Consider the following 21,867-nt stretch of genomic DNA (forward strand, 5'->3'; position numbering starts at 1 on the left):
AGACTGGGAGTGGGTGACAGAGGGCGGGCAAAGACTGGGAGTGGGTGACAGAGCGGGCAGAGACTGGGAGTGGATGACAGAAAGGTGGCAGAGACTGGGAGTGAGTGACAGAGGGTGGGCAGAGACTGGGAGTGGGTGACAGAAACTAAGAGTGGGTGACAGAAGGGTGGGCAGAGCCCGGGAGTGGGTGACAGAAGGGTGGGCAGAGCCCGGGAGTGGGTGACAGAGGGCGGGCAGAGACCGGGAGTAGGTGACAGAGGGTGTGCAGAGACTGGGAGTGAGTGAGAGGGCGGGCTGAGACTGGGAGTGGGTGACAGAAGGGTGGGCAGAGCCCGGGAGTGGGTGACAGAGGGCGGGCAGAGACTGGGAGTGGGTGACAGAGGGCGGGCAGAGCCCGGGAGTGGGTGACAGAGGGCGGGCAGAACCCGGGAGTGGGTGACAGAAGGGGGGGCAGAGACTGGGAGTGGGTGACAGAAGGCGGGCAGAGCCCGGAAGTGGGTGACAAAAGACGGGCAGAGCCCGGGAGTGGGTGACAGAAAGGCGGCAGAGACTGAGAGTGAGTGACAGAAGGGCGGGCAGAGACTGGGAGTGGGTGACAGAAGGGCGGCAGACACTGGGAGTGGGTGACAGAAGGGCGAGCAGACACTGGGAGTGGGTGACAGAGGGCGTGCAGAGACCGGGAGTGGTTGACAGAGGGTGTGCAGATACCGGGAGTGGGTGACAGAAGATCGGGCAGAGACTGGGAGTGGGTGACAGAAGGGCGGGCAGAGACTGGGAGTGGGTGAGAGAGGGCGGGCAGAGAATGGGAGTGGGTGACAGAAGGGCAGGCAGAGACTGGGAGTGGGTGACAGAAGGCGGGCAGAGCCCGGGAGTGGGTTTCAGAGAAAGGGCAGAGACTGGGAGTGGGTGACAGAGGGCGGGCAGAGACCGGGAGTGGGTGACAGAAGGGCGGGCAGAGACTGGGAGTGGGTGACAGAAGGGTGGGCAGAGACTGGGAGTGGGTGATAGAGGGCGGGCAGAGACTGGGAGTGGGTGACAGAGGGCGGGCAGAGACTGGGAGTGGGTGACAGAGGGTTTGCAGAGACTGGGAGTGGGTGACAGAATTGTGGGCAGAGACTGGGAGTGGGTGACAGAAGTTTGGGCAGAGACTGGGAGTGGGTGACAAGGGCGGGCAGAGACTGGGAGTGGGTGACAGAGGGCGGGCAGAGACTGGGAGTGTCACAACTGAGGGCCTGAGCTGACGGGAGGCAGCCTCAGTTGTAGGGGCTGAGATGTACCGGAACCTGGGAGGTTGTATCAGACCCCTGGACATGTAAGTAACATGAATAACTGCCCGAAGGCGTGACCACGACAACTTGGATAAAAGTCAATGATGTTTATTATGACAACTCCGCAACACAGCAGCAGTAAAAGAAAACGTAAAAGTCAGCAAAGAATAAATACAGTTCCTGGGTACTACAGGATGGCAGGAGCCACAGGGCACTGGTAGTGTGAGATAGTTCTTATGATCTTCTAGATGGAAAGTCCTTACCAGGCCCGACTGTAGCAATGGAGATAACCCAGGATTGTGCCAGCTGGTGTTCCAGGAAAAGCTGGGTTGCTGAAGATAAAACAGCTGCTGTGGATACTGGCTGGAACCAGACTGTTGTTAGCACGGAGTGGATACTGGCTGGAACCAGTTAAATAATAAATGAACTTGGGAGCGATGAAATATGAACTGAAATGTAGAACTTGAGAGCGGAGAAATAATAATACCGGTGGAGAGTGGTAAAGTGTAGAAAGGACACCGGCCCTTTAAGGGAAGCTGTACTCTGCTGGAAGCTGAGCTGGAAGCAGGTAATGTTGTAGCTGGAAACAGATGAATCCACAATGGATTGGAGAGTCAGGCTACACCGCAGGTGGAATGCTGGTGCGGGTCTCTATGGTGGAAGTCTTGAGACAGGAGCTGGAACCTGGAAGACAATCACCGGAGAGAGACAAACAGGAACTAGGTTTGACAACCAAAGCACTGACGCCTTCCTTGCTCAGGCACAGTGTATTTATACCTGCAGCAAGGAAGGGATTGGCTAGGCAATTATGCAGATTATCAATACTGAGAACAGATTGGTGGAAATGATCAGCTGACAGAATCCAAGATGGCTGCGCCCATGCAGACACTTGGAGGGAAGTTTGGTTTGTAATCCATGTGGTAATGAAAACAGTAATGGCGGCGCCGGCCACCGGAGACAGGAGGCGCCAGGCTGACAGATGCACATCCAACCATGCGGACACAGCGGAGGCCGCGGCTGACGTAATCGCCACTCAGACACTCTGCATGCAGAAGTTCAGGGACGGCGGCGGAGGCCGCGGGAGACGCCATGCCAGGTGTAATATGGCGTTTACTGTGACAGCGTCCCAGAGTGACAGGAGAGGATACAGGAATGTACACATCAGGATAACAGATGGAATCCGGTCCTGGAGCGCTGAGCCAGCCTTAGGAGGCATCTGATGGGTAAGAAATGGCGTCCAGATACCCGGATCGTGACAGCACCCCCCCCTTTAGGAGTGGCCCCAGGACACTTCTTTGGCTTTTGAGGAAACTTGGAATGGAATCTCCGGACCAAGGCAGGAGCATGGACATCAGAAGCATTGGTCCATGAACGTTCCTCAGGACCATAACCTTTCCAGTCAATAAGATATTGTAGTTGACCGTAACGGTGACGTGAGTCCAGGATCTTGGCCACTTCATACTCAACGCCTCGTTGAGTTTGGACTTTCGGAGTTGGAGGAAGTGAGGAATGAAACCGATTCAAGATCAGCGGTTTCAACAGGGAAACATGGAATGTCCTGGGTATTTTTAAGAAGGGAGGCAACTGGAGTCTGTAAGCAACAGGATTGATGACTTGTTCAATCTTGAAAGGACCGATATAGCGAGGTGCAAACTTCATACTGGGAACTCTTAACCTCAAATTCTTCGTGGATAACCATACCCGATCACCCACCTTGAGAGCAGGAACTGCTCGACGCTTCTTATCCGCAAACTTCTTGTACCTGAACGATGCCTTGAGCAGAGCTGATCGTACGCTCTTCCAGATATTGGCAAACTGATGCAAGGTGATATCCACTGCGGGAACAGAAGTTGCTGGAAGCGGTTGGAACTCAGGGACTTTAGGGTGGAATCCAAAGTTAGTGAAGAATGGTGTTGAAGCAGATGAAGAATGATACTGGTTGTTATGACAGAACTCGGCCCAGGGAAGTAATTGAACCCAGTCATCTTGAGAGGAGGACACATAGATGCGGAGGAAGGCCTCCAAGTCCTGATTCACCCTCTCGGTTTGACCATTGGTCTGAGGATGGTAAGCCGTGGAAAACTTTAGCTTGACTTGGAGGACTTGACATAAACTTCGCCAGAATTTGGCTGTGAATTGAACTCCTCGATCTGAGATAATTTCTTCAGGAAGACCGTGGAGTCGGAAGATCTCTTGTATGAATACTTGAGCCAACTTGGAAGCTGACGGAAGACCGGTGAGAGGAATGAAGTGTGCCATCTTGGTGAACCGGTCAACTACCACCCAGATGGTATTGAACTTGTTGCACATGGGTAAGTCTGTAATGAAATCCATCGACAAGTGGGTCCATGGTCGACGGGGAACGGATAGTGGAACCAGTTGCCCCGCAGGCGACTGGCGGGATACTTTATGTTGGGCACACTTTGGGCAAGATGCAATAAACTCCAAGACGTCCTTTTTCAGAGTTGGCCACCAATAGGACCTAGAGATAAACTCCAGGGTTTTTTGGATACCTGTATGTCCGGCAAAACGGGAAGCATGGGCCCAATGCATGAGCTTCTTCCTTAGCATCGGCTTCACAAAACTTTTCCCTGATGGGGGCGTAGAGTCCATCCCTACCGTGGAGAATGCCAACGGATTTATAATAGGATGCTTGTCTGAAGACTCTGACTCATTTTCTTGCTCCCATGAGCGGGAAAGGGCATCGGCCTTGCGATTCTGAGAGCCCGGACAGAACTGGAGTTTAAAGTCGAACCTGGAAAAGAAAAGTGCCCATCTGGCCTGACGAGGGTTGAGACATTGTGCGCCCTTCAGGTATAAAAGGTTCTTGTGGTCTGTAAGTATGGTGATTGAATGAGAAGCTCCCTCCAACAGATACCTCCACTCTTCTAGAGCGAGCTTGATGGCTAGCAACTCCTGGTCGCCAATGGCATAGTTGCGCTCAGCTGGGGAGAACTTCCGGGAGAAGAAACTGCAAGGGTGTAAATGGCCATCTTTAGCCCTCTGAGATAACACCGCTCCTACTCCAACGGAGGAGGCATCCACCTCTAAGATGAAAGGAGAGTCGATGTCAGGCTGTTTCAGAACAGGCGCAGAGATGAACCTTTGTTTTAAAAGATGAAATGCTTGCATGGCTTCTTCAGACCACTTGGACGGGTTAGCACCCTTCTTAGTGAAAGCAGTAATAGGCGCCACAATGGTGGAAAAGTCTCGTATAAACTTTCGGTAATAGTTGGCGAACCCTAAGAACCTCTGGACCCCTTTGAGGGTTAAGGGTACCGGCCAATTTTGGATTGCTTGTAGTTTCTCAGGATCCATCTCTAGTCTGGAACCGGACACAATGTACCCTAGAAACGGAATGGACTTGACTTCAAAGACGCATTTTTCTAATTTGCAATAGAGATGATTGACACGGAGACGGGACAGAACCTCTTTAACCCAAAAACGATGTTCCTCTAAATCGTTGGCAAAAATGAGGATATCGTCTAGATAGACCACGACATGACGGTATAGAATGTCTCTGAAGATCTCATTGACAAAATGCTGGAAGACAGCTGGAGCATTGCTCAATCCGAAGGGCATGACGAGGTACTCATAATGTCCGTCACGGGTGTTAAAGGCGGTCTTCCACTCGTCACCCTCACGGATCCGGATGAGATTGTATGCACCTCGCAAGTCCAGCTTTGTAAAGATGGTAGCTCCGCTAACTCTGTCAAAGAGCTCAGTAATCAGGGGTAAAGGATAACGGTTCTTGATGGTAATGTCGTTCAAACCTCTGTAGTCGATGCACGGCCGCAGACCACCATCTTTCTTTTTTACAAAAAAGAAGCCTGCGCCGGCTGGAGAAGAAGAAGGTCGAATGAACCCCTTTGCTAGGTTCTCTTTAATATATTCCTCCATAGAATGCGTCTCAGGCAGAGACAACGGATAAGTTCGGCCTCGAGGTGGAACCTTCCCTGGAACGAGATCAATCGGACAGTCCCATTCTCTATGAGGAGGAAGGATATCAGCAGAAGCTTTACTGAACACATCCGTGAAATCTTGATATGGAGGAGGTGGAACATCAGACGACCTGGGGGAGGAAGAACAGACAGGCAATACTTTAAACAAACATGTCTCAGCACAGGAGGAACCCCATGCCAGGATTTGCGTAGTCGTCCAATTAATTGTAGGATTGTGAAGACGGAGCCATGGAAGGCCCAGGACCACAGGATGTGTGGCTCTTGGAATCACTAAAAAAGAAATAAGTTCGGAATGAAGAACTCCCACTCTCAGACGAACTGGTAGAGTCCTTAAAGAAATAACTGCATCAAAAATTTTGCTGCCATCCACGGCAGTTAAAGAAATGGACGAAGGAAGTCTCTCGGTGGGTAGGGACCACCGTTTAACATAGGCTTCGGTAATAAAGTTCCCAGCTGCTCCGGAATCAAGGAGGGCAATGACGTTCCGATAACGTTGAGCAACTTGAAGCGAGACTGGGAGATTACAATCTTGAGGAGATGGAGAGGAGATCATTACTCCTAGCCGGCCCTCTCCTTGGCGAGCTAGGATTTGGAGTTTCCCGGACGTTTGGGACAGGCATTAATGGTGTGAGACGGAGCTGCACAATAGAGACAGAGAAACTCGGAGAGACGTCTTCGGCGCTCAGCAGGAGTTAAACGGGAACGGCCAAGTTGCATGGGCTCATCTTTAGATGGTGACAGTTGACGAGGAGGAGGAGCAGAAGATTTTGGAGCAGATGATCTTCCACGCTCAGTTGCTCTCTCTCTGAAACGTAAATCAACTTTCGTGCAGAGTGAGATTAGCTCATCTAACTTAGAAGGTAAGTCTCTGGTAGCTAACTCATCTTTAATACGCTCAGATAAGCCATGCCAGAATGCAGCATACAGGGCCTCGTCGTTCCATGCCAGTTCGGATGCCAGGATCTGGAACTGTATCAGATATTGTCCTACAGTACGTGACCCCTGGCGTAAACGGAGAATCTCGGATGAAGCTGAGGTTACCCGGCCTGGCTCATCGAAGATGCGCCTGAATGTTGACACGAAGGCAGTGTAGGAAGATAGCAGGGTGTCGGACCTCTCCCATAACGGTGATGCCCAATCAAGGGCTGAGCCACTGAGAAGAGAAATAATGTAGGCAATTTTTGTACGGTCACTGGGAAAATTGCCAGGTTGTAGCTCAAACTGAATCTCACACTGGTTGAGAAATCCCCTGCAGAATCTTGGAGATCCGTCAAATTTTGCTGGCGTTGGAAGATGAAGATGTGGAGCAGAAATGGGTAAGGTGGGTGGGGTTATAGCTGGAGTCACTGTGGTTGACGCACCAGACGCGCCTGATCCACGGAGAGTTGTCTGAATCCCATCCAGCCGAGTAGAGAGATCCTGGAGACAGCGGATGATGTGGCCCTGTGCAGCCTCCTGATGTTCTAGTCGGGCTGCCAGTTCTTGCATCGGCCTGGCCGCTTGATCCTGGTCTCCGGCTGGATTCATTAGGTCAGTGCTTACTGTCACAACTGAGGGCCTGAGCTGACGGGAGGCAGCCTCAGTTGTAGGGGCTGAGATGTACCGGAACCTGGGAGGTTGTATCAGACCCCTGGACATGTAAGTAACATGAATAATAACTGCCCGAAGGCGTGACCACGACAACTTGGATAAAAGTCAATGATGTTTATTATGACAACTCCGCAACACAGCAGCAGTAAAAGAAAACGTAAAAGTCAGCAAAGAATAAATACAGTTCCTGGGTACTACAGGATGGCAGGAGCCACAGGGCACTGGTAGTGTGAGATAGTTCTTATGATCTTCTAGATGGAAAGTCCTTACCAGGCCCGACTGTAGCAATGGAGATAACCCAGGATTGTGCCAGCTGGTGTTCCAGGAAAAGCTGGGTTGCTGAAGATAAAACAGCTGCTGTGGATACTGGCTGGAACCAGACTGTTGTTAGCACGGAGTGGATACTGGCTGGAACCAGTTAAATAATAAATGAACTTGGGAGCGATGAAATATGAACTGAAATGTAGAACTTGAGAGCGGAGAAATAATAATACCGGTGGAGAGTGGTAAAGTGTAGAAAGGACACCGGCCCTTTAAGGGAAGCTGTACTCCGCTGGAAGCAGGTAATGTTGTAGCTGGAAACAGATGAATCCACAATGGATTGGAGAGTCAGGCTACACCGCAGGTGGAATGCTGGTGCGGGTCTCTATGGTGGAAGTCTTGAGACAGGAGCTGGAACCTGGAAGACAATCACAGGAGAGAGACAAACAGGAACTAGGTTTGACAACCAAAGCACTGACGCCTTCCTTGCTCAGGCACAGTGTATTTATACCTGCAGCAAGGAAGGGATTGGCTAGGCAATTATGCAGATTATCAATACTGAGAACAGATTGGTGGAAATGATCAGCTGACAGAATCCAAGATGGCTGCGCCCATGCAGACACTTGGAGGGAAGTTTGGTTTGTAATCCATGTGGTAATGAAAACAGTAATGGCGGCGCCGGCCACCGGAGACAGGAGGCACCAGGCTGACAGATGCACATCCAACCATGCGGACACAGCGGAGGCCGCGGCTGACGTAATCGCCACTCAGACACTCTGCATGCAGAAGTTCAGGGACGGCGGCGGAGGCCGCGGGAGACGCCATGCCAGGTGTAATATGGCGTTTACTGTGACAGCGTCCCAGAGTGACAGGAGAGGATACAGGAATGTACACATCAGGATAACAGATGGAATCCGGTCCTGGAGCGCTGAGCCAGCCTTAGGAGGCATCTGATGGGTAAGAAATGGCGTCCAGATACCCGGATCGTGACAGGGAGTGGGTGACAGAGGGTGTGCAGAGACTGGGAGCGGGTGACAGAAGGTGGGCAGAGCCCGGAAGTGGGTGACAGAAGGCGGGCAGAGCCCGGGAGTGGGTGACAGAAAGGCGGCAGAGACTGAGAGTGAGTGACAGAAGGGCAGGCAGAGCCTGGGAGTGGGTGACAGAGGGCGGGCAGACACTGGAAGTGGGTGTCAGAGGGCGGGCAGACACTGGGAGTGGGTGACAGAAGGGTGGCCAGAGACTGGGAGTGGGTGACAGAAGGGCGGGCAGAGACTGGGAGTGGGTGACAGAGGGCGGGCAGAGACTGGGAGTGGGTGACAGAGGGTGAGCAGAGACTGGGAGCGGGTGACAGAAGGTGGGCAGAGCCCGGAAGTGGGTGACAAAAGGCGGGCAGAGCCCGGGAGTGGATGACAGAAAGGCGGCAGAGACTGAGAGTGAGTGACAGAAGGGCGGGCAGAGCCCGGGAGTGGGTGACAGGGGGCGGGCAGAGACTGGGAGTGAGTGACAGAGGGTGGGCAGAGACTGGGAGTGGGTGACAGAAGGGTGGGCAGAGCCCGGGAGTGGGTGACAGAAGGGTGGCCAGAGCCCGGGAGTGGGTGACAGAGGGCGGGCAGAGACCGGGAGTGGGTGACAGAGGGTGTGCAAAGACTGAAAGTGGATGACAGATGGGCGGGCAGAGACTGGGAGTGGGTGACAGAGGGCGGGCAAAGACTGGGAGTGGGTGACAGAAGGAAGGACAGACTGGGAGTGGGTGACAGAAGGAAGGACAGACTGGGAGTGGGTGACAGAGGGCAGGCAGACACTGGGAGTGGGTGACAGAGGGTGTGTATAGACTGGGAGTGGGTGACAGAAGGGTGGGCAGAGACTGGGAGTGGATGACAGAAGGCGGGCAGAGCCCGGGAGTGGGTTTCAGAGGGCGGGCAGAGACCGGGAGTTGCTGACAGAAGGGCAGCAGAGACTGGGAGTGGGTGACAGAAGGCGGGCAGAGCCCGGAAGTGGGTGACAGAAGACGGGCAGAGCCCGGGAGTGGGTGACAGAAAGGCGGCAGAGACTGAGAGTGAGTGACAGAAGGGCGGGCAGAGCCCGGGAGTGGGTGACAGAGGGCGGGCAGAGACTGGGAGTGGGTGACAGAAGGGCGGGCAGACACTGGGAGTGGGTGACAGAAGGGCGGGCAGACACTGGGAGTGGGTGACAGAGGGCGTGCAGAGACCAGGAGTGGTTGACAGAGGGTGTGCAGATACCGGGAGTGGGTGACAGAAGGTCGGGCAGAGACTGGGAGTGGGTGACAGAAGGGCGGGCAGAGACTGGGAGTGGGTGACAGAAGGGCGGGCAGAGACCGGGAGTGGGTGACAGAAGGGCGGGCAGAGACTGGGAGTGGGTGACAGAAGGCGGGCAGAGCCCAGGAGTGGGTTTCAGAGGGAGGGCAGAGACTGGGAGTGGGAGACAGAGGGCGGGCAGAGACCGGGAGTGGGTGACAGAAGGGCAGGCAGAGACTGGGAGTGGGTGACAGAAAGGTGGGCAGAGACTGGGAGTGGGTGACAGAAGGGCGGGCAGAGACTGAGAGTGGGTGACAGAGGGCGGGCAGAGACTGGGAGTGGGTGACAGAGGGCGGTCAGAGACTGGGAGTGGGTGACAGAGGGTGTGCAGAGACTGGGAGTGGGTGACAGAAGGTGGGCAGAGCCCGGAAGTGGGTGACAGAAGGCGGGCAGAGCCCGGGAGTGGGTGACAGAAAGGCGGCAGAGACTGAGAGTGAGTGACAGAAGGGCAGGCAGAGGGCGGGCAGACACTGGAAGTGGGTGTCAGAGGGCGGGCAGACACTGGGAGTGGGTGACAGAAGGGTGGGCAGAGACTGGGAGTGGGTGACAGAGGGCGGGCAGAGACTGGGAGTGGGTGACAGAGGGTGTGCAGAGACTGGGAGCGGGTGACAGAAGGTGGGCAGAACCCGGAAGTGGGTGACAGAAGGCGGGCAGAGCCCGGGAGTGGGTGACAGAAAGGCGTCAGAGACTGAGAGTGAGTGACAGAAGGGCAGGCAGAGCCCGGGAGTGGGTGACAGAGGGCGGGCAGACACTGGAAGTGGGTGCAGGAGGGCGGGCAGACACTGGGAGTGGGTGACAGAAGGGTGGGCAGAGACTGGGAGTGGGTGACAGAAGGGCGGGCAGAGACTGGGAGTGGGTGACAGAGGGCGGGCAGAGACTGGGAGCGGGTGACAGAGGGTGTGCAGAGACTGGGAGTGGGTGACAGAGGGCGGGCAGAGACTGGGAGTGGGTGACAGAAGGGCGGGCAGAGACTGGGAGTGGGTGACAGAAGGCGGGCAGAGCCCGGGAGTGGGTTTCAGAGGGAGGGCAGAGACTGGGAGTGGGAGACAGAGGGCGGGCAGAGACCGGGAGTGGGTGACAGAAGGGCAGGCAGAGACTGGGAGTGGGTGACAGAAAGGTGGGCAGAGACTGGGAGTGGGTGACAGAAGGGCGGGCAGAGACTGGGAGTGGGTGATAGAGGGCGGGCAGAGAATGGGAGTGGGTGACAGAGGGCGGGCAGAGACTGGGAGTGGGTGACAGAGGGTGTGCAGAGACTGGGAGTGGGTGACAGAAGGGTGGGCAGAGACTGGGAGTGGGTGACAGAGGGCGGGCAGAGACTGGGAGTGGGTGACAGAAGGGCGGGCAGAGACTGGGAGTGGGTGACAGAGGGCGGGCAGAGACTGGGAGTGGGTGACAGAGGGCGGGCAGAGACTGGGAGTGGGTGACAGAAGGGCGGGCAGAGACTGGGAGTGGGTGACAGAGGGTGTGCAGAGACTGGGAGTGGGTGACAGAAGGGCGGTCAGAGACTGGGAGCGGGTGACAGGGTGGGCAGAGACTGGGAGCGGGTGACAGAGGGTGGGCAGAGACTGGGAGCGGGTGACAGAGGGTGGGCAGAGCCCGGGAGCTGGTGACAGAGGGTGGGCAGAGACTGGGAGCGGGTTACAGAGGGTGGGCAGAGCCCGGGAGTGGGTGACAGTACATGTAGCACCTAAGTTCTCTGAGTCCCAGCCCCTCCTGGGGACAAAACATTAAAATTAACTAGCAAACATTAATGCCAAAGGCTTCAAGTTATAGGAAGGGATGGGAATACGATGGTGAAACATTGGATGTATCCAAGCTTTTGTTCTGATGTTTGAAATATTTACAATTGAAAGGTGAGTTTACAGTGTTTAGCCACCATCGATGGTATTGTTCCGACACTCTGTGACTGCTGATTGGCTCCCCTGACTGCTGGCGGGAGTATTGGGGGACACACATACAGGAAGTCCCTCTGTAATGGTTTTATATGATCCCATACCTGTATGTGATAATGGCGGTGGTCCCGAGGCGGGCGCATTAAGCGGACGTAGCAGCGATGTGTGTAAATGCTAATGCCGCAGGAGGCATCTCTCAGAAAAAGACGCCTTTTGCCATCATCGCAGATCTGAGTACAGCCTCTGAAGACTCAACATCGGATCGCCATCACAACCATCAGTTGCCATGGTCGCAGTTATCGGCCAAGCTTACTCAGGATGACCGCCGTTACGCCTCTGCTGGAAAATGCTGACCTTGGCCTCGGCATGCCTTGGTTTACGTAGAACTGTTCCCATTGCCGCTCCTTCTCCCCCCCCCCCCTTAGCGGCATGCAGCTGCACATGCCAAATCTAACTCTCTGCACGTTACATCTGCCCCACCTGCAGTGCACATGGTTTTGCCCAATTGCTAACAAACTTGCTGCGATCAACTCAGAATTACCCCCATTATGAATATGACTGAGATGATGGAAATCAGCGGAAACAGAATTTGACATTAGCATCATTGTGATTTGCTATAAGCAGGAATTATACAAACGGGCAGCGTCATTTCCATGGCGTACGCCAGGTATACTCCAGCAGAGATCTCGCTGTACGTGTCTGTGCGGCGACACGTGTATTTCTCTGTGGCGGACACTCGTATATTATTATATGTCTCAGGAGAAGCCTCGGCTTCCTCAGGACCATCAATCAGAAAACACATTTACCATTTCAGGAAGTTCCGGCTGAGAATAATTATGTTCCCAGTAACGTCTGACTCGCGGGTTGTGATTTTGAGCAGCGCCTGGTTCTATGTTAATGGGAGTTGCTACCTGGCCCCCAGCACTAAATGGCATTTCTCATCAGAGGGGCCGGCTGGTCACTTGCTATTACTGTTCACAAGACGGCGTTCCACCAGCGATGTGTTTATAATGAATTGTCTAACAGCTTGCGTCACCGTGGAGAGATACATTCTCCGAGCGCTCCCCTCGTCAGGATGTGACAGCACAATTCATCAGAGAAATGCCTTTTACAATCAGAGTGCTATTTCGCTCAGGCACAGAATGATATCACAATTCATAATCCCTTGTAATAAAGACATTACATTGGAAGATACGCAGAATAATCTGATTATCCACCAATCCAAAACGAAATATTTGTATGACATACGGGTCTCTCGTGACAGCATTGATCCATGCGCAGGACCTGGGGGTCATACAGACCTGATCGCTCGCTAGCGTTTTTTGCAGCGCTGCGATCAGGTCAGAACTACATATGCACCGCAATGCGCAGTCACGTCGCACGGGTACAAAGTGGATCACCGCTCAGCGATGGGTTTTATGAAGAATCCATTCGCACAGCCGATCGCAAGGAGATTGACAGGAAGAGGGCGTTTGTGGGTGTCAACTGACCGTTTTCTGGGAGTGTCTGGAAAAACGCAGGGGTGTCCGGGCGTTTGCAGGGCGGGTGTCTGACGTCAATTCCGGTCCCGGACAGGCTGAAGTGATCGCAGCGGCTGAGTAAGTCCTGGGCTGCTCAGAGATGCACAAAATGTTTTTGTACCGCTCGGCGCACAGGCGTTTGCGCACTTGCACAGCTAACATACACTTCCCTGTGGGCGGCGACTATGCGTTCGCACAGCTACTAAAAACAGCTAGTGAGCGATCAACTCGGAATGACCCCCAGAGTTTTTTTGTACCGCTCGGCTGCACATGCGATCGCACACTTGCACAGCTAAAATACACTCCCCTATAGGCGGCGACTATGCGAGCGCAGGACTGGAAAAAACAGCTAGCGAGCAATCAGGTATGAATGACCCCCCTGGATCCTTTCCCTGATTTTACTGACTCATTTGCTAAGTTTATGTGTGGGGCTGTTCTTACACAAGGTAACTGACAGTAACGGAGCAGATGTGTGGCCGGCATATATCCATTACCTGACCGTGCAGCCAGTACCGTATCTCCTGAGGAGAATGAGGGCACTTGGGGCTGTATTATATATCCATTACATGACCGTGCAGCCAGTACCGTATCTCCTGAGGAGAATGAGGGCACTTGGGGCTGTATTATATATCCATTACATGACCGTGCAGCCAGTACCGTATCTCCTGAGGAGAATGAGGGCACTTGGGGCTGTATTATATATCCATTACATGACCGTGCAGCCAGTACCGTATCTCCTGAGGAGAATGAGGGCACTTGGGGCTGTATTATATATCCATTACATGACCGTGCAGCCAGTACCGTATCTCCTGAGGAGAATGAGGGCACTTGGGGCTGTATTATATATCCATTACCTGACCGTGCAGCCAGTACCGTATCTCCTGAGGAGAATGAGGGCACTTGGGGCTGTATTATATATCCATTACATGACCGTGCAGCCAGTACCGTATCTCCTGAGGAGAATGAGGGCACTTGGGGCTGTATTATATATCCATTACATGACCGTGCAGCCAGTACCGTATCTCCTGAGGAGAATGAGGGCACTTGGGGCTGTATTATATATCCATTACATGACCGTGCAGCCAGTACCGTATCTCCTGAGGAGAATGAGGGCACTTGGGGCTGTATTATATATCCATTACATGACCGTGCAGCCAGTACCGTATCTCCTGAGGAGAATGAGGGCACTTGGGGCTGTATTATATATCCATTACATGACCCTGCAGCCAGTACCGTATCTCCTGAGGAGAATGAGGGCACTTGAGGCTGTATTATATATCCATTACATGACCGTGCAGCCAGTACCGTATCTCCTGAGGAGAATGAGGGCACTTGGGGCTGTATTATATATCCATTACATGACCGTGCAGCCAGTACCGTATCTCCTGAGGAGAATGAGGGCACTTGGGGCTGTATTATATATCCATTACATGACCCTGCAGCCAGTACTGTATCTCCTGAGGAGAATGAGGGCACTTGGGGCTGTATTATATATCCATTACATGACCGTGCAGCCAGTACCGTATCTCCTGAGGAGAATGAGGGCACTTGGGGCTGTATTATATATCCATTACCTGACCGTGCAGCCAATACCGTATCTCCTGAGGAGAATGAGGGCACTTGGGGCTGTATTATATATCCATTACCTGACCGTGCAGCCAGTACCGTATCTCCTGAGGAGAATGAGGGCACTTGGGGCTGTATTATATATCCATTACCTGACCGTGCAGCCAGTACCGTATCTCCTGAGGAGAATGAGGGCACTTGGGGCTGTATTATATATCCATTACCTGACCGTGCAGCCAGTACCGTATCTCCTGAGGAGAATGAGGGCACTTGGGGCTGTATTATATATCCATTACCTGACCGTGCAGCCAGTACCGTATCTCCTGAGGAGAATGAGGGCACTTGGGGCTGTATTATATATCCATTACCTGACCGTGCAGCCAGTACCGTATCTCCTGAGGAGAATGAGGGCACTTGGGGCTGTATTATATATCCATTACATGACCGTGCAGCCAGTACCGTATCTTCTGAGGAGAATAAGGGCACTTGGGGCTGTATTATATATCCATTACATGACCCTGCAGCCAGTACCGTATCTCCTGAGGAGAATGAGGGCACTTGGGGCTGTATTATATATCCATTACATGACCGTGCAGCCAGTACCGTATCTCCTGAGGAGAATGAGGGCACTTGGGGCTGTATTATATATCCATTACATGACCCTGCAGCCAGTACCGTATCTCCTGAGGAGAATGAGGGCACTTGGGGCTGTATTATATATCCATTACATGACCGTGCAGCCAGTACCGTATCTCCTGAGGAGAATGAGGGCACTTGGGGCTGTATTATATATCCATTACATGACCCTGCAGCCAGTACCGTATCTCCTGAGGAGAATGAGGGCACTTGGGGCTGTATTATATATCCATTACATGACCGTGCAGCCAGTACCGTATCTCCTAAAGAGAATGAGGGCACTTGGGGCTGTATTATATATCCATTACCTGACCGTGCAGCCAGTACCGTATCTCCTGAGGAGAATGAGGGCACTTGGGGCTGTATTATATATCCATTACATGACCGTGCAGCCAGTACCGTATCTCCTGAGGAGAATGAGGGCACTTGGGGCTGTATTATATATCCATTACCTGACCGTGCAGCCAGTACCGTATCTCCTGAGGAGAATGAGGGCACTTGAGGCTGTATTATATATCCAATACCTGACCGTGCAGCCAGTACCGTATCTCCTGAGGAGAATGAGGGCACTTGGGGCTGTATTATATATCCATTACATGACCGTGCAGCCAGTACCGTATCTCCTGAGGAGAATGAGGGCACTTGAGCCTGTATTATATATCCATTACCTGACCGTGCAGCCAGTACCGTATCTCCTGAGGAGAATGAGGGCACTTGGGGCTGTATTATATATCCATTACATGACCGTGCAGCCAGTACCGTATCTCCTGAGGAGAATGAGGGCACTTGGGGCTGTATTATATGTCCATTACATGACCGTGCAGCCAGTACCGTATCTCCTGAGGAGAATGAGGGCACTTGGGGCTGTATTATATATCCATTACCTGACCGTGCAGCCAGTACCGTATCTCCTGAGGAGAATGAGGGCACTTGGGGCTGTATTATATATCCATTACCTGACCGTGCAGCCAGTACCGTATCTCCTGAGGAGAATGAGGGCACTTGGGGCTGTATTATATATCCATTACCTGACCGTGCAGCCAGTACCGTATCTCCTGAGGAGAATGAGGGCACTTGGAGCTGTATTATATATCCATTACCTAACCGTGCAGCCAGTACCGTATCTCCTGAGGAGAATGAGGGCACTTGGGGCTGTATTATATATCCATTACATGACCGTGCAGCCAGTACCGTATCTCCTGAGGAGAATGAGGGCACTTGGGGCTGTATTATATATCCATTACCTGACCGTGCAGCCAGTACCGTATCTCCTGAGGAGAATGAGGGCACTTGGGGCTGTATTATATATCCATTACTTGACCGTGCAGCCAGTACCGTATCTCCTGAGGAGAATGAGGGCACTTGGGGCTGTATTATATATCCATTACATGACCGTGCAGCCAGTACCGTATCTCCTGAGGAGAATGAGGGCACTTGGGGCTGTATTATATATCCATTACCTGACCGTGCAGCCAGTACCGTATCTCCTGAGGAGAATGAGGGCACTTGGGGCTGTATTATATATCCATTACCTGACCGTGCAGCCAGTACCGTATCTCCTGAGGAGAATGAGGGCACTTGGGGCTGTATTATATATCCATTACCTGACCGTGCAGCCAGTACCGTATCTCCTGAGGAGAATGAGGGCACTTGGGGCTGTATTATATATCCATTACCTGACCGTGCAGCCAGTACCGTATCTCCTGAGGAGAATGAGGGCACTTGGGGCTGTATTATATATCCATTACATGACCGTGCAGCCAGTACCGTATCTCCTGAGGAGAATGAGGGCACTTGGGGCTGTATTATATATCCATTACCTGACCGTGCAGCCAGTACCGTATCTCCTGAGGAGAATGAGGGCACTTGGGGCTGTATTATATATCCATTACCTGACCGTGCAGCCAGTACCGTATCTCCTGAGGAGAGTGAGGGCACTTGGGGCTGTATTATATATCCATTACATGACCGTGCAGCCAGTACCGTATCTCCTGAGGAGAATGAGGGCACTTGAGCCTGTATTATATATCCATTACCTGACCGTGCAGCCAGTACCGTATCTCCTGAGGAGAATGAGGGCACTTGGGACTGTATTATATATCCATTACATGACCGTGCAGCCAGTACCGTATCTCCTGAGGAGAATGAGGGCACTTGGGGCTGTATTATATGTCCATTACATGACCGTGCAGCCAGTACCGTATCTCCTGAGGAGAATGAGGGCACTTGGGGCTGTATTATATATCCATTACCTGACCGTGCAGCCAGTACCGTATCTCCTGAGGAGAATGAGGGCACTTGGGGCTGTATTATATATCCATTACCTGACCGTGCAGCCAGTACCGTATCTCCTGAGGAGAATGAGGGCACTTGGGGCTGTATTATATATCCATTACCTGACCATGCAGCCAGTACCGTATCTCCTGAGGAGAATGAGGGCACTTGGGGCTGTATTATATATCCATTACCTGACCGTGCAGCCAGTACCGTATCTCCTGAGGAGAATGAGGGCACTTGGGGCTGTATTATATATCCATTACATGACCGTGCAGCCAGTACCGTATCTCCTGAGGAGAATGAGGGCACTTGGGGCTGTATTATATATCCATTACCTGACCGTGCAGCCAGTACCGTATCTCCTGAGGAGAATGAGGGCACTTGGGGCTGTATTATATATCCATTACATGACCGTGCAGCCAGTACCGTATCTCCTGAGGAGAATAAGGGCACTTGGGGCTGTATTATATATCCATTACATGACCCTGCAGCCAGTACCATATCTGCTGAGGAGAATGAGGGCACTTGGGGCTGTATTATATATCCATTACCTGACCGTGCAGCCAGTACCGTATCTCCTGAGGAGAATGAGGGCACTTGGGGCTGTATTATATATCCATTACATGACCGTGCAGCCAGTACCGTATCTCCTGAGGAGAATGAGGGCATTTGGGGCTGTATTATATATCCATTACCTGACCGTGCAGCCAGTACCGTATCTCCTGAGGAGAATGAGGGCACTTGAGGCTGTATTATATATCCAATACCTGACCGTGCAGCCAGTACCGTATCTCCTGAGGAGAATGAGGGCACTTGGGGCTGTATTATATATCCATTACATGACCGTGCAGCCAGTACCGTATCTCCTGAGGAGAATGAGGGCACTTGGGGCTGTATTATATATCCATTACCTGACCGTGCAGCCAGTACCGTATCTCCTGAGGAGAATGAGGGCACTTGGGGCTGTATTATATATCCATTACATGACCGTGCAGCCAGTACCGTATCTCCTGAGGAGAATGAGGGCACTTGGGGCTGTATTATATATCCATTACCTGACCGTGCAGCCAGTACCGTATCTCCTGAGGAGAATGAGGGCACTTGAGGCTGTATTATATATCCAATACCTGACCGTGCAGCCAGTACCGTATCTCCTGAGGAGAATGAGGGCACTTGAGTCTGTATTATATATCCATTACCTGACTGTGCAGCCAGTACCGTATCTCCTGAGGAGAATGAGGGCACTTGAGCCTGTATTATATATCCATTACCTGACCGTGCAGCCAGTACCGTATCTCCTGAGGAGAATGAGGGCACTTGGGGCTGTATTATATATCCATTACATGACCGTGCAGCCAGTACCGTATCTCCTGAGGAGAATGAGGGCACTTGGGGCTGTATTATATATCCATTACCTGACCGTGCAGCCAGTACCGTATCTCCTGAGGAGAATGAGGGCACTTGGGGCTGTATTATATATCCATTACTTGACTGTGCAGCCAGTACCGTATCTCCTGAGGAGAATGAGGGCACTTGGGGCTGTATTATATATCCATTACCTGACCGTGCAGCCAGTACCGTATCTCCTGAGGAGAATGAGGGCACTTGGGGCTGTATTATATATCCATTACCTGACCGTGCAGCCAGTACCGTATCTCCTGAGGAGAATGAGGGCACTTGAGGCTGTATTATATATCCATTACATGACCATGCAGCCAGTACCGTATCTCCTGAGGAGAATGAGGGCACTTGGGGCTGTATTATATATCCATTACCTGACCGTGCAGCCAGTACCGTATCTCCTGAGGAGAATGAGGGCACTTGGGGCTGTATGATTAGGACTTTTTGGTGAACGAGAAGCTATTTCTTACACTGATGTACCCGCTATAGGATGAGATGCAAAGATCGGCAGCTCTGAGCTTGGGCAGAATGTAAATGCCCATGGACAGCTCCGCCCATTTTGCGGTTTGCAAAACAGGACTTGCCATTATTATCCAGTATTTATATGGCGACACAAGGGATCAGCAGCGCCAAATTACACAGTACATAAATTAGCAAAACAGGAAAACAGTGACTTACAATTGAAGACAATATAGGACAAGTACGGGGTATATAAACATAGCTGCGTCAGCAGACGACACGTAGGTATTGGTAATGCAGTCTAAGATGGTCTAAGTAAGAGAAGGAAAAATACATAAGGGAAGAGGGCCCTGCTTGTGAGAGCTTACATTCTAAAAGGAAGGGGCAGAAAGACAGGGGTGACACAGATGGGGACAGTGAGCGTGGAACAGCGGGTTAGGATGAGATTTGGCTGGGTTTGGTGAAGAAGTGTGTCTTGAGAGCCCGTTTGAAGTTTTGTAGAGGTGGAGAGTATGAGGGGGAGAGGTAGAGAATTCCAGAGATAGTAGTCCAGTTGGGAGATGACCAGTGAGTGGATGAGGGTCTCTGGCATCCTGGGTGAGAACTGGTCTGATCCCGGATATATATGCATACTTGCCTACCTGACCCTCTCCATGAGGGAGAAAATGCTCTGTTCCTGGACTTTCCTGGTAATGTATGATTGCCATCACCTGTGGTGAAACACCTTTCTTATCAATTACCTAGCTCACCACAGGTGATGGCAATCATACATTACCAGGAAAGTCCAGGAACAGAGCATTTTCTCCCTCATGGAGAGGGTCAGGTAGGCAAGTATGCATATATGTGAGATGGTAATGACAGGTTTGTGAGAGGTGCTGAATGTGTGGCGTGAAGGAGAGGGAGGAGTCAAGGATTACTCCAACACAGCGCACTTGAGACGTAGAGGAGACAGTAGTGCCATCTATAGATAATGAGATTGTAGGAGAGAGGGAAGATGATCAGCTCGGTCTTAGACATGTTGAGTTTAAGAAAGCGCTGAGACATCCAGGAGGAGATAGCAGAGAGACAGCTGGAGATACGAGTGAGGAGATTGGGGTAGAGAGCAGGAGAGGAAAGGTAGATCTGAGTGTCATCAGCATAGAGATGATATTGGAGGTCAAAAGAGCTAATGGGTTCTTCTAGAGAGGATGTATAGAAAGAGAAAAGGAGAAGACCAAGAACAGAACCTTGGGGGACACCTACTGTTAGTGGTAGAGAGGGGGAGGTGGAGTCATGAGGAGACAGAGAAGGAGCGGTCAGAGAGGTAGGAGGACAGCCAGGAGAGGGCAGTGTCATGCAGACCAGGAGAGTGAAGGATAGGATGGTCCACAGGGCCTAATTCAGACCTGATCGTAGCAGCAAATTTGTTAGCAAATAGACAAAACCATGGCCCTCATTCCGAGTTGTTCGCTCTGTAATTTTCTTCGCATCGCAGCGATTTTCCGCTAATTGCGCATGCTCAATGTTCGCACTGCGACTGCGTCAAGTAAATTTGCTAAGAAGTTTGGTATTTTACTCACGGCATTACGAGGTTTTTTCTTCGTTCTGGTGATCGGAGTGTGATTGACAGGAAGTGGGTGTTTCTGGGCGGAAACTGGCCGTTTTATGGGTGTGTGTGAAAAAACGCTGCCGTTTCTGGGAAAAACGCGGGAGTGGCTGGAGAAACGGGGGAGTGTCTGGGCGAACGCTGGGTGTGTTTGTGACGTCAAACCAGGAACGAAACTGACTGAACTGATCGCACTGGAAGAGTAAGTCTCGAGCTACTCAGAAACTGCACAGAAAAATCTTTTCGCAATATTGCGAATACTTCGTTCGCAATTCTGCTAAGCTAAGATACAATCCCAGAGGGCGGCGGCTTAGCGTGTGCAATGCTGCTAAAAGCGGCTAGCGAGCGAACAACTCGGAATGAGGGCCCGTGTGCACTGCAGGGGGGGAAGCATATATAACGTGCAGTGCAGGTGGGGCAAATGTAACATGTGCAAAGAGAGTTAGGTTTGGGTGGGCTATATTGTTTCTGTGCAAGGTAAATACTGGCTGCTTTATTTTTACACTGTAATTTAGATTTCAGTTTGAACACACCCCGCCCAAATCTAACTCTCTCTGCACATGTTACATCTGACTCCCCCTGCAGCGCACATGGTCTTGCCCATTTGCTAACTAATTTGCTGCTGCGATCAGGTCTGAATTAGGCCCATAATGTCTAAAGCAGCAGAGAGGTCAAGGAGAAAACTTACCTTCTCCCACTGCCCCCCTAACCCTCCCTTTCCGCAGCCCAAACCTAACTCCCCCCTATCTGCAGCCTAACCCTCCCCGGTGGTGCCCAAAACCTAACCCCCCCTCCCTGCAGCCTAAACCTAACCTCCCCCTGTGGCTTACCTGTCCGCAGCCTGCCAAACCTTCCGGATTCTGGCGTCGGTATTTCCACTGTCGGGATCCCGACTGAATAATCTAATGTCCAATATTCTATATTATAGATGCCTTATTGTGTATAAAAATATTATATGCTGTATTATAGGTGTTTATTAGTGTGTATAATAATATAATACTATTACAGGTGTCGGTCAGTGTGTAAAATACTCTATATTACAGTTGTCAGTGTATATAATAGTATAATACTCTATATTACAGGTGTCAGTGTATATAATAGTATAATACTCTATATTACAGGTGTCAGTGTATAT

General features: G+C 51.7%; 1 protein-coding gene across 1 annotated transcript in view; it reads right to left on the minus strand.

Annotated features, from left to right (window-relative positions):
• PYROXD1 (pyridine nucleotide-disulphide oxidoreductase domain 1) overlaps positions 1–11,684 on the minus strand; it is a 154,676-nt gene extending 142,992 nt beyond the window's left edge. Inside the window, exon 1 of the mRNA XM_063930089.1 lies at positions 11,621–11,684. Coding sequence (XP_063786159.1) covers positions 11,621–11,684 — 64 coding nt within the window. The remainder of the gene's footprint in view (positions 1–11,620) is intronic.
• Between the last annotated feature and the right edge of the window lie 10,183 nt (positions 11,685–21,867).

This window comes from Pseudophryne corroboree, chromosome 6, assembly GCF_028390025.1.
Source record: "Pseudophryne corroboree isolate aPseCor3 chromosome 6, aPseCor3.hap2, whole genome shotgun sequence".
Classification (NCBI taxonomy): domain Eukaryota; kingdom Metazoa; phylum Chordata; class Amphibia; order Anura; family Myobatrachidae; genus Pseudophryne; species Pseudophryne corroboree.